The 14,197-nt window shown below is 42.7% G+C and overlaps 1 protein-coding gene across 2 annotated transcripts in view; it reads left to right on the forward strand.

The window, feature by feature from the left end:
- Positions 1-14,197, forward strand: part of LOC147260515 (zinc finger matrin-type protein 4-like) — a 236,373-nt gene that overhangs the window by 80,376 nt on the left and 141,800 nt on the right. For both annotated transcript variants that reach the window (XM_086207136.1, XM_086207137.1), the window contains exon 4: positions 10,992-11,148. In XM_086207136.1, the coding sequence (XP_086063262.1) occupies positions 10,992-11,148 (157 nt within the window). The remainder of the gene's footprint in view (positions 1-10,991; positions 11,149-14,197) is intronic.

The following is a 14,197-nucleotide window of genomic DNA, read 5'->3' on the forward strand; positions in this document are numbered from 1 at the left end:
TGTGTGTGTGTGTGTGTGTGTGCGTGTGTGTGTCTCAGAATGACTCACAGTGCTGCAATGTTTCTCCGTTATCACACACCGTGGGAGGAAGAGCTGTATCTTTGTCATCCTCTGCACACACACACACACACACACACACACACACATGCAGAGTGATGATGTGTAGATCACCACAAATAGCATTTCAGGGTTCAAAGTGAAATTACAGCATTGACTACTGCTACTGGAATTGTTTACTATGAGACAGTTCTTTCCTCTAATGTGTAAACACTGATTGAAGTTAATACATCTCTACATCAGCCCTTTTCATATCCAACCTCTATTTTATCGTTTCTAACCAATAAAAACTGACTTCTTGATAAAGTGAATTCTCAGCAGACATCAGACTTTGTCTATTTTAAATAGAGATACTGCTGTCACAAGGACCTTCTTTGGTCGCGGTTTTGCTTGTTTACACTGAACCAAAAAAAGTCGTGTAGCCTCACTATGCGATTTTTTGACAGCCTGCTGGCGTTCTAGATCACAAGTGTGACCTGTAACACAACATGTGTTTGCCTCGAGTGTGTTGCTGGATCCCTTTTACACAGACATCCACTTATCTCAGCAAATGCAAGGAATATGACTGAATTTTTTGAGGGGTCGCTCACCTTCAAAAATATATATTAGTAAAGGTGAATTTCTTAAGTGATCCAAGGTTGCTTTACAGCTTCGTGGATCAGGGCAGGGAGGGAGTTCCAGAGATTTGGGGGAATGCCACATTGAAGGCTTTGTCCCCCATAACAAACCATATGTATTAGTGATATCCACAGTTCATCAAACAGTTGTTATCAGTGAGCTATCATTGCTGTTATAATGCCTCAGATGGGGCAAAAAGCATCTTCCAGTCAGCCAGAAGATAGCCACCAATCAGCCATACTTTCACCCCAACCAACTTATTGTATCTGTAAATGATTCCCTTCTGCTCTTTGCTCTGGTCACAGATACTTCCGCTGAGGACATCTGTTGCTTTAAGAGGAGCTATTAAAAATAATTTAGGTGTCTTTGTAATTGCTTTTGGACTCCTATAGAGCAGCTAGATGCTGTTGACTGCAGAGACAGCTTTGTAGTTCTCTGGGGCCACGTGTGTCTTGCTTTCTCTTTTTCTGGTATTCCTGCTTCTGCGTCTGTGTTTTTTTTTTTTTTTTTTACCTGTCCTGTTCAGTAGCTGAGGCAAGCAGCATCAGTGTTCCTGGTGCCTTGTTGTACTGAAGCAGTTTTATTCTGCATAGGAGGAATCTGATAAACTCCTCCTATTGCCATTTATGTTTAACTTTATTAGGAATGGTGTTGGTTCATTGATGAAGTTACCGGACTGAGGCTCAGGAGTGGACAGGAAGAGAGAACAGGGACAGGATAGGGAAGACAAGGGGGAGTGGGGAGACAAAAAAAACAACAACAGCAATCGCAGAAAACAACAACAACAACAACAAAAACACTAAAACAAACAAAGACAAAAAACAAACAAACAACGACAAAAAAAACAAAAAAACAAATAAACAAACAAAGAAAAAGTAACAACAACAAAAGAAAAAGAAAGAAAAAAAACAAAAACAAAAAACAATGGTTGCAGAATTTCCGGTGCAGGCTTACCATTTGGTTTAATATAATTTTAAGATAAATGTCTGAGTGTGTGTTTATGGGTCAGCTGTGCGCTCCATGCGTGTATGTGTGTATACGCGTGTGTACGTGTATGTGTATGTGCTACGGTTTATCTTGGATGCTGTGCGTAGCTGGCTGTAGCTGATGTGGGGGGCCAGGACATCGCACCCCCAGTCCAGGATGGCAGGTAGGTCAGGACCGGGTCACCAGAGCACCCCGAAATCCCCAGGACACGGGGAGCCCCAGGCCACCCCTCCCCCAGGAAACAGCCACAGGCCCAACCCATGCCAGGACCCATAGGAAAGCATAGGAGCAGCAACCCCCACCTGGAAGCAACCCACAGAGAGACGGGGCAGAGATGACCCCGGTCCCGCCGGGCACCCCGGCCCCCAGTTCGATCAGCATCAAGGAGGTCAGCCCCCATCCTCAGACGTCCCCTAGCATCCTCCCTTTGTCCAGAGTGGTGGCAGTCCAGGACACCGCGCCAGGGCCCAGCCCGCCCGAGGGTGGGCCGAGGCTAGCAAACCCCTCCCAAATGTGGGTGCGACCCCCCCAGGTGAGCGGCAGGGCCCCAGGTCAGCAAGTCCCAGGCGCCAAGCAGTCCACCTCTACCTCACTCTCCAGCCCCTACCTCCCTCCCGACCCCCCTCCCCCTGACCCCCCTCCCTCTCTAACCCCACCTAACCTTCCTTCCCCGCCCTCCTCCCATCGTCCGGGGGCAAATATGCCCCAGCCGCCACGGCAGGCCCCAGCACGCCCCGTCGGGGCCCGGGGACCGGGCGACCACAGCCCCCCACCGCAGGACCCCACTGGGGGACCGGCGCGAATCCCCGGCAGCAGAGCACAGGGCCCCCGACCCCCCCCCATGCCGGGTGGAGGCCCCGACCCAGCCCAAGGACCCCCAACCCCCAATCCCATAGGGTGCCGCCATGATAGGGGAAGCCGCCCCCACGCCCCCCACGTCGTCCCTCAACAGGCGAGACCCAAAGCCGCCCCAGAAGGCAGTAACCCCAGGCCCACCAGCCCAGCGAGCCACCGGACACCCAAGGCAGCCAGCGTCCATAGCCACCCGCCCCGGGGCCAGAGCCACGAAGCCCAGCCCCCCCTAATCAAAACTATGTGATGGATTTAATTATCGGGGACCAGATTTGTTCAAACTCTGATGATCGACTTTCCTCCCAAGCAGACATTCTCTCCATGGAAATGTGGTCTAATAAAAGGTTTCTATATTGTGTAATGCTTAGGTTGTTCTTTGATTTCCAATTCATCAGGATGGCCTTCTTTGCGATGCTTAGAGCAGTGAGAAGCATGCAGGATTTGTTTAATTCCATATTAACATTAGTGAGGTCACCTAGCAGACAAAGTGAGGGGGAGGTGGGGATGGGGTACCCTAACCACCGTGATAGGTCTTTACAAACCCTCTGCCAAAAATTGTTAACAGGTGTACAAAGCCATATAGCATGCAGATAGCAGTCTGGTGAGCCAGTCGCACAATATGGACAAATGTTTGTTTGTGTGAGGCCCATCTGGAACATCCTTTATCCTGTGTAGTGTGTTCTGTGGAGAACCTTGTAATTTATTAATTGTAGGTTACCACTGCGAATCATTCTAAATGTGTTGGAGCAGATTTCTATCCAAAAGTTAGGGTGTGGGTTGATCGACAGATCTTTCTCCCATTTGGATGAAGGAATAGAGATTATAAGTTCTGTTGTTGAAACTATTGAGTTAATTTTAGACAGTAGCTTAGGGGGTGAAATTTGTAAAAAAATCTGTTATTCTAGGTGGAAGCTCTAAGTCTAACTGGGTAAGGTCAAACCGTGCCTGTATTATAGATTTGAGCTGAAGATATTCCAGAAATTTGTTTTTGTTGATACCATAATTTGCTGTAATTTGGTTAAATTCTATGAATTCTTTGTCTTGGAAGATATGCTCTAGATTTTTAATCCCTTTATTGGCCCATGCAGCAAAATGTATTGTTTTTTTATTTTGCAGGATGTCAGGATTGTTCCAGATAGGCGTGAGCCTGCAAGGGGTGTTCGAGAGCCCATTGCTTTTGAGAAATTCCCACCAGGCTATGAGGGTGTTGCTGATGCTAATGTACTTAAAGCAGCTGTGATGCTTGATAACAGGGCTGATAAAAGGGAGATCAGATATTTGGATTTCTTTGCAGAATGTTTGTTCAATATCGCGCCATGCTTGGTCTTATGAGTTTGGCCTTAACCATTTTAGTATGTATTGCAATCTATTGGCCAAGTAGTAATTATAAAAATTTGGTAGTTCCAAGCCACCATAGTCTTTACTCTTTTGTAAAGTCTTTCAGCTTATACGTGGTGGCTTAGCTTTCCAGAGAAATTTGGAGATGTTAGAGTCGAGTGTTTTGAACCAAGTCCGGGGAGGTTGGGTCGGAACCATCGAGAAAACATAGTTGATTTTTGGCAAGATCATCATTTTTACTGTTGCTATTCTTCCCATAAGTGATATGGGTAGTGTCCTCCACCGGGTGAGGTCGTCCTCTATTTCTTTGATTAGGGCGGTATGATTTAGCTGTGTCAAGTCAGACAATTTGGCGGAGATGTTGATACCGAGGTATTTAATGTTTCCTGGCCGTAGTGGTGCGGCGAGCGTACTCTGGAAACCTGAGTTGATGGGAAGAATAGTTGACTTGCTCCAATTAATAGAGTAGTCAGAAATGGTTGAGAATTTGTCAATGAGTGCTATCGTTTCAGGGAGAGATGATTGTGCATTCCGTAGGAAAAGTAATGCATCATCAGCATAAAGGCTTATCTTATGGTTCTCATTTGTAGCATCAATTCCCTTGATGTTGTTGTTTTGCCGGACTGCAGCTGCGAGTGGCTCTATGAATATAGCAAAAAGGGAAGGGGAAAGTGGACAACCCTGTCTGGTTCCTCTTTGGAGAGAGAAGCTTGGAGAAGTTTGATCATTTGTTCTGACACAAGCACTGGGAGCGCGGTAAAATATTTTGATCCAGTTCACAAAGTTATCTCCAAACCCAAACTTTTGTAATGTGGTGAGGAGAAAGTTCCAATTTACCCTGTGGAATGCTTTTTCTGCATCTAGGGAGACAATTATGGCATCCTTGCTCTGATTGTTACAGTAGTCTATCAGGTTGATAAGTCTACGTGTGTTGTTAGTAGAGTGCCGTCCTTTAATAAACCCGGTCTGGTCAGGATGTATTATGTGAGGTGTTACTTTTTCAAGCCTTCTAGCTAGTGCCTTGAAAATAACTTTAATATCTGCATTTATAAGTGATATTGGACGATAGCTTGATGGAAGTGCTGGGTCTTTGTCCGGTTTAAGGAGAAGGCTAATAATCGCACGGTTCATGTCGGGTGGCATGGTCGAGGTTTCCTGTATTTCAGTGAACATTTTGTAAAATATTGGTGCAAGCTCAGGCCAAAACTCTTTGTAGAATTCTGCAGGAAAGCCATCTGGTCCCGGGGCTTTCTTGTTTGGCATATGTTTAAGGGCTTCTTGAAGTTCCTCGATAGAAATAGGTGACTCCAAAGCCATTATTTGGTCTTGATTTAATTTTGGCAAGTCAATTGTGCTTAGAAAGTTTTCAATGCAAGATTTGGATGGGTTAATCTCAGGTGAGTAAAGTTTTTTATAGAATTCCCTAAAAATGTAATTGATTTCTTCTGGGTCACAGGTTGTTTCCCCATTGGAGTCCTTAATGGAGGATATTGTTGCTCTTTCTTTGTTCCGTTTTAGTTGGTTCGCTAAAAATCTGCTGGATTTATTGTCATGTTCAAAGTTCTCCAAGCGTAGTCTCTGCAGCTGAAATTGTGTTTTGATGTCGAGTAAATTATTTAGTTTTAGTTTTAATTCCCTTAATTCTCTCAGTAGGTGTTCCTCTTGGGAGGCGGCATAAGTTGTCTCCAAGGCTTTAATTTTTTCATTTAATTCTGTTTCAAGAGCTTTCTCCTGTTTTTTCTTATATGAAGAGTAAGATATTATTTTGCCCCGCATGACTGCTTTTGCCGCCTACCATAGCACACAGGCTGAGACATCAGGCTGGTCATTTATCTCACAGAATATTGTCCATTCCTCCTTAAAGAATTTAATAAAATTGGGGTCCTTGAGCAATGATGTATTAAATCTCCATTGTTTAGAAAGCGGTGTTCTAGTTTTTTTTGTGAGTGTCAGAGTGACTGGTGCGTGGTCGCTAATGACAATGGGGTGAATCTTGGTGTCAAAGACATCCTTCACAATTGAGTTGCTAATTAAAAAGTGGTCCAAACGAGAGGAGGAGTGGTGCACTAGTGAGTAGTAGGTGTATTCCTTAAGCGTGGGGTGGTGTGAGCGCCAAGCATCACAAAGACCGAAATCACTCATGTACTGCTTTATTATGTCGGATGATTGGCAGTTGCGCTGACTAGCTGCTCTACTGATTCTGTCCACTTCTGGGTTCAATACCAGGTTGAAGTCCCCTCCTACTATGAGTGCTGTGTCTGAGTGGGCTGAAAGTGCAGTGAAGAAGCTGTGGAAGAAGGAGGGGTCATCAACATTTGGACCATATATACTGGCAATACATACCTCTGTGTTGTGTGTGGATATGGTGACTATTACAAACCTACCTTCTGGGTCTACAATGGTGTTTTTACTAGTGAACCTGACGTTTTTGTGAATCAGAATGGCTACGCCTCTTTGCTTGGTGTTATAACTCACTGTGTATGTGTGCGGGAACTGTGGGCTTAACACATGATTACCTGTTTTAGGTAGATGGGTTTCCTGTAATAGGACAATGTCTGCTTGTAAATTTTGTAGGTGTGTTAAAATTTTAAGCAGTTTTTCACGTGAGCCAATTCCACGTACATTCCAAGTGACAAACCGTAGTTTGTTCGTATTCCTGCTTCTGCGTCTGTGTTGAACACTCCCCTTTGCTCTCTGCATGTATAATTCCGCCTTCGGCTTCTGAGTCTTCGACGCAACCATGTAAGTGCTTTCCTTTGGCTTCAGGTTAGCTGCTAATCCAGGTACAGGTTGTGTAAACAGTCTGGTGTGAAGTGCCACAAACAAGCAAATGTAGCTGGTGTTTTGTTTGTTTGTTTTTTCTTTTGCTGGCCTGGAGAATCACCTCTATCCACTTGTGCCTGGTGTTTCCTTCTTTTCGATTGTGAAATTAAGTTGGTTTTCCCTCACTCCTCCAAAAACATTTTCTGGGAGCCATTGCAATGTGACCAACCAAGCAGCTCGCAGCAGTGAAACATCTGAAGCCATGTGTGGGGAGGGGGTGGGTACGCAGGGAGCATGCCCATATATGGGAGTCCGGGACACCTTGATGTCACTTGAGTTAAACTATTTTTTTTTAAAAAGATTGTAATACACAGTGTATAAAATCAACTAAACAGCCTGCAGATGTTTGCAAATGTGTGTACCTCATAATGTGACACTTTGACATTGTTTAACATAAATATCATAAATGTCCAACATTGTAGCAACATTTGTAGGTCAGAAAAGACACCAAAAAAAGCATAACAGCTCCTCTTTTAGCATGAAATTAGATTGTTATAGGAGGTGGTGCCGTGCTTTCGACGACGACGACTGATAACGGCCTAGCTGAGAACATCGGAAACTGCTGATTCATGAGCTCTTGGTGAAGCCATCATCTCTGGTTTCCTAGTGGGGAACCTCATCTAACATATGATTTGTAGAGATTTACCAATCCGGGTTGTTCTCTCCTGATACTGATTACCCAACTCAGAATATCAGCAAACACTGATTGCCCATCCCATTCCAGTGCTCTTAATTAACCTTTTTGTCTCGCTGAGCACAATAACTGCTTGAAATTAATGGAGACATGGTTTTTAGGCTTGTGAAAATCGGATTATTTAGACAGTGTAATGTTTATATAATTACAACTTCCTCTGCATAATTACAGAGATTCCAAACCATTTCACTTTTTTTAATGTACTTGCTAAATAAGGCATTAATATAAATCCTGTTTGTTAAATGTGTAGTGAATGTTCATTTATCCAGTGTAATGATAGAAGCATCTCACAACACGTGATCTTTCACCCTAAGTTGATCGGATCATCATGTTGCCGCATTAACAGACGTATTTCGGAATGTTCACGTCAAACATCCCTGGAATCAGAGATCATGTGGCTGGGGAATCAGATCCTTATTGACAACTGGCCACCTCTCCCAGTGGATGATACACCACAACCACATTAATGTATTCAATTGATGTATCATCCCTGCTCATAAAGTGGCTAAACGTCTTCTGCCATAAGCTTATTTAGTGAGCTCCACTCCCACACAGTGACATGAGTTTCCCCAGGGGAGAGCCTGTTGCGTTGGAGCCAAATTCTTGTCTTCTGTCATGAAAATCAACACTGTGACATAGGGTGCACTACTTTTAAAAGCAGGGGAAGAGGGGAGTGGAATTGGCTGAAGTCTCTCAATTAGAAGAATAATTAGCTGTTGCGGAATGTTTATGAGTACTTTTAAAGACTCAGAAGGTCACTGAACAACCCTTTTTTTTTTCTTATTAACTGACATGTACAGTATGTTCACATTGGGTTCCAGGTTGGTATTTTGGGTGTATTGAGGTTTTGTGTTTGTGCTCCTGCACTGATGAGGTCAGGTCAGCACAATGATGAAAGCTTGTAACTTGACCTCCACCCTGTCCTCAGCCGTGGTCCTGTTCTTGGAGGTTTTCTTGGTTCGCTCTGTAGGATTTGTCCACTCCAGTTCAAACTGGTCACTGCTAACAAGATGTGCAGTGTGCAAAAGTATTGATTAAGCTATATATCCAGTTTGATAAGACACAATAAGTTGGCACTGTTTCAGGTTCCTAGCTGAGCTTCTCTGGGTGTATTATCAATAGATGCTCACAGTGACTTTATCTCCTCAGAAAACTGCATTACCCTCATTTAAGTCAGAGGAAATTGGAACGAACGGACAAAACGAAAGTGTTTTAACTTCTCACCTTCCTACCAGGTACTGTCACATTTAGATTCAAGAATAAACTGTCCAGGAACAAAATTACTGGTCAACTTAACAAGCCCTGGTCTTAACTCTTCACTGAGAAGATCAGGAGGAAGGCAAGAAGTATCTTAGAGGAATGTTCACATCCTCTCTTCAGCCAGTTTGAGCAAAAAATGTATTCAAGGAGTGCTTCATCCCTGCTACCCTGTCTTTCCCTCTTTTTTTTTGTTCTTACTGTGTGTTTGTCTGCTTCTGTGTTATTTCATGCATTTGGTGAGACGATGACCTATTCCAGTCTATTCTGTTGTTTTCATCCATGTTACACAAACAGCCACTTGTCACCAAAAATAGTCCATAAAAGCACCGGAAAGTGTGATATGTCATTCTGGTGCCATTGGAACAATAAGCTGCCCTTTTTCTGTCATTCAACCCTTTTACTTTCCCAGATGTTTGCCTCTCTGTCTCTCTCTCTCTATCTCCCCCTCTCTCCCTCTCTCTCCGACTTCTGTTACATGTTAGACATGTCAGACATGTATGATAGAGATGTGAGCCTGTCAGTGACAAAAACAAGTATGATTTTACAAAGATGCTGCAGCCATTGGTGAATATTTAGTTCTCATCGAATATTGAAGTGATTTTCAATCATTTTTGTCCAGTGGGAAAAATAAAATCGTTGTTGACAAAAATTGTACAGAGCCCTGGGTTAGTCATAGAGAAAGAAAAAAATGTTTTCTGGCCGTAATATATGTTGTTCCATGACTTGATTACAGTTGTTTTCACCTTTCTTAAAACCTTCCATCTTTTTCTCAAAACAGTGAGCACAAAATCAATTCATACATCAGATTTTTATTGCAAAACCAATCTCCTCAAACCAGTTTCATCTGTGCTCCAAACCTGTGAAATCAATCTGCAAGCCAGGCAAAATAACACCTCTCCACAGCATTCATTACACACTACATGGAAATAGAAAACAGTGTTCAGGTTGTGTAGCTCCAGAATTTTGCATTGCAAAAAGATGAATGTTTCCCAACTCAGTTGATTTATGGGTCACAAATACTAAAAGTAATGCATTCGAAAAAAAATATCCTGTGAATGTACTTTTAAAAATTTGGTTTGTGCTTAGAGTTTGAAGAAAAATGAGACACTTAGCAATAGTGGAAAAACTAAATGAGAGGCATTTTTTAGCATGCTAGAAATGGAATTATAAAAGTTGCTACCATGGTTACCACATTGTCATAGTGCCAAAGAAGTTAGTGTGTGTGAAATGTGCTTCATGTTTTGCTGTAAGAGCCGATGAAGTCTGCATCTTGTGTCTAACTGGGTGAAAACTGTGTATTGCTAAAGAGTGATGGATTTGTGGCTTCAGTTCAGTGTTTGGCACTTCTGAAATGCTGTAATATTGTGGTCACCACATGCAACTTGTTTTCAGAATCGAATTACATTTCGATCACAAGACATAATCTGTTCCCACAGTTTGATTAGGTTACATCTCATGAGACAAACAATGTAAACAAGTTACATCTCATGACCACAAATGAATCAAAGCATGGAAACCAATTATATTTTCTAGCTGCAAAATATGCTTCTCTTTCTATGGCTGCTTTTTGAATGAAGAAACAAACAGATGCCCAGTGATGTAATATCTTTTCTAATTTAGGAGTTGTTAAGACTTGTGGATTGATATCTCCTGTTGTCAGGCAATCATTGGGATTAACAACTGCTCCAGTATCAAACCTGTTAGTGTTGAGGATCATGAATGTATATGGACTGATTATCTTCGTTCATCTCAAGCTGAGACAACTCAACTGAAAAGGCACGCACACATTTCTCCACAGTCAGGCCTGCTGTTCACTTGCCATATCCGTAAGCTGCTCTGGGCAGAGCAACAGACATCTGACTGAGGTCATACAGTTCACTTGGCTCTCCTCTTCCTCCATGCTGAAAGTCAGTCTTTCCTTGACCCAGCCTGCTTGGCAGGGCACAGTTTCCTCACTACCATCCATCTCTCAGTGCTTGGTGGCCTGCTCTGTGTCCTCCACAGTCTCTGAGGATAATGGGTCTCGGTGCTACTTGCACAGATGGAGGCTCAGGGAGCGGTCCCCATCATCCCTACTGGCCGCGCTATCACCATTTAAACTACAAAGTCGGCTCCATTTGCATCCCACCAGGATCTAAACACTCCAGGCAAGAAGTGTCACAGGGTTCCCTTCCATCTGAAGTTATAGAGATTAGTGATGTGTTCACTGTGCAGCTGTCTCGCTAAGATAGTGCAATGTGCCGTCTTCTGTTGCACTTTTTGTGTGATGTGACTGTATCTTGCTTTAAAATCTCCAAAGAAGAGGAATACTTTGATGTGTCATTGATAAGATGCTTGATACTGGTGTTACTGTGTTTTCCAGGGCAGCGATGAGGGCGACGTGGACAAGAACAAGTGTTGCACGCTGTGTAACATGTCCTTCACATCAGCAGTGGTTGCACAGTCACACTACCAGGGTAAAATCCACGCCAAGAGGCTAAAACTGCTACTGGGGGAGCAGCCTGCCATCACAACCAAAGGTATAGCTCCTGTTAAAAATACATTGTGCTTATAAATGATGGAGGAGCACCGTGTGTCCAGAGGGGATTTATTATTGACGAGTAAAATAATTAAGGAATGAGACACAGGACGCCATATGTGTTGACATTGTTTGGAGGGGTTGTTATGTTCGTGTGAAGCGGGGTAGCCTCGATTCCTGTTGTTGATATTAAATAATTATATGGCACTCAGTTTAGTGTGTGTGTGTGTCTGTGTGTGTGTGTGTATACACTTGTTTCATACTAAGGACCAGAATACATTTCTACCCAACAGAATGAGGATATTTTGGCCAGTCATCACAACCTCAAATGGCTGTTTGAAGGTTAACACCCAGTTTTTAAGGTCTTGTTTTCCAACAGACACGTGCGCGCACACACACACACACACACACACGCACACACACACACACATACATGTTAGTGTTTTGAATCAATGCCCTGTAACACCCTCCCACACACACACACACACACGCACACACACACACGACGGTGCTGTGAGGGTCTGAATACATCACCGGAGCCCACAGGCCAAATCTATACAGCAGAACAGCCGAGGGCTACAGGAATGCATCACTTTCAGTCAGTGTTTTAATGTTATGTTCTGGTAGATTAAATAGTTTAATAACTCTTCCTTCCCTTAGTGAGATCTCACATCCTGATAGGATACATATCCCAACATAACACTACCTGCAAATTCTAGGAGTAAATTATTAATCTAAACTCACCAGGGACCTTTTTCATATTATATTTTAAATAATATTCCCACGTTTGCTGACTTTTTCCCCTTTTATTAAAAACTTTGGTGCAGATTAAAAAAAAAAAAAACATGAAATATAAAATGTACATAAACCATAGCTGCAAATGAATATAATCACAGGCGTACAATGAGAATTTTCTTGAAAATATCAAAGCCTAACATGTTTTTGCATTGGACCTCCTCTTCTACTGTTATTGTCTCAAATAACAATTTTTCAGTCATGAAAATAAGGACCATTACTGCCGTCATCTCCTTCCATCCTCTCGATTCTTCATCAAAAGATGTTCGGCAGGCAAAAATGGACGATAGGGCATACTAGGAAGGAAGAGGTGTTCTCCTATTGCAAAAGGATACATTTTGTTATATTCCACCTTGTATGATTCATGAAGATGTGGCATGCAATCATTTTGGGGGCCAATTACAGCCAAGGAACAGCAACCTAACCAGCTGGAATTGTGGCTGGTTTCTCTTGCGAATGTTTGTGTTCACCAACTGCTCTTTACCTGAGGCTGACTGAAGTCTGCAGACAGCTGCTCACCTTGACTCTACTTACAAATTGGCATTCGTGAGAATAATGAGAAAAGGTGACATGAGGAAAGAATGAATGAGAAGCACAGCAAACATTATACTCAGAGATTGTTCTGGAGCCCAACACCTGAGTCCACGGTCAGCAGTGCAGATTTGAATAGATCAGCCTTGAGCCTTTTCCATTTTTCTCTCCAATTTACTGAATAATTTATCTGCACTTCATACTTTTTGGTCTCAGATCTCCCTCACCACTACTTTTCCTTTTATTTATTGAGAAGCCTCTGCTGACTGATAAGGTGCTGTGTGTGTGTGTGTTTTTTTTTTTTTTAGTGGTTTTAACTTTAGTCTCCTATTGTTGGGCTAAATTTATGCCACATTAGCACATCCTCAGCTACTTTTGTTGCCCTAAAGTCGTAGAATTGGATCAGCAGATTGGCGTACAAACCTCTTATTTCTGGATTAATGTTTGACGGACTAATCCTTGAACCCTCTGGCTGAAAGAAATATATAATTATAATATAGTAACATATTTCCTGTCACTGCCGCAGCACCAGAATAGCATTTAAGCATAGAAATTGGGGCAAGGGGAAGTCTGCAGAGATAGTTCATTTTCAAAGGCTAGAAAACAGTGTTTTGCACTGTAAAATTAATACTCCAAGCAAAAAGTGTATTGGTCCTTTCAAATACTCAGAAAACATGTGCTTTGAGCTCATTATGAAGTTTTCACCGCTGCATCACTTCACATCTAGAATGCAGAAAGAGCCAGCCAGGTTTATTTAGCTTGTAGCTAACAATGAGCAGTAGCCACCAACTACAAACAACAGCACAACTGTCCAAAAATGTCCATTTACATACTCTTACTTTAGCAAATTTGAAACCAACTCACTTGTGCACTCCTTCGTGATAGCGCCGAACTGGAAGGGTTGTAGTTTATCTGGTTTAAGCTCAAACTTAAAACTCATTTAATAAAATAGAATATATAACATTCGGACATTATCGACGAATTGCTCCTGAAATTCTACGTCCAGATCCAGCAGTTCTGATGTTTAATGGTTTGGTAACTCATGGTCATTTGTCAGTAGACCAATTAATGACAGACATTGCTCATCGGGTCCTTTAGGGTCCTTTAGTAAAGAACTGAAAACCTGAAATTCTGACGTGACGATGGTGTTTGAGGCAAATCAAGGGGATCACCAAAGAAGATGGCGATACGGCTACATCGATGGACATCAATCAAGGATAAATCAGCACAAAAGCGTATCAATACGCTTAAACATGACACGCATTTCTTTGATTTCCGTCATTGTTGTTTCTTTGTCCTGTTTTTTCTTTCTGCTTTGCTCACTCTGTGTGCCTCCACTGCTGCTCTCTCGCTCAAACAAAGTGAGTGCTCCCCTCCCTTCTCCTACTTCTGCTCAGTGTTTCCTCCAAAGCTTGCAGAAAAAGATTTGATATCACAACACTAAATTTTCATATATTTTGAATGTTGATTGAGTTCAGCTTTCATAAGAAATATGACAGATGGTGGACAGCATGGTAAACAGCACTCATTGGTGGACGTGCCCTCTATCCATCCATCCCTCTATCTATTTTCTAATACTTATTCTGTTGAGGGTCACGGGGGGGTTGGAGCCTATTCCTGCAGCCTTTGGGCGAGGGTGGGTTCACCCTGGACAGGTCACCAGTCCATCACAGGGCCAACACATATAGACAGACAACCATTCACACTCACATTCATACCTACGG

Source organism: Aulostomus chinensis, chromosome 6, assembly GCF_037954235.1.
Source record: "Aulostomus chinensis isolate RoL2024-O1b breed Wild chromosome 6, RoL_Achi_v1.0, whole genome shotgun sequence".
Taxonomy (NCBI): domain Eukaryota; kingdom Metazoa; phylum Chordata; class Actinopteri; order Syngnathiformes; family Aulostomidae; genus Aulostomus; species Aulostomus chinensis.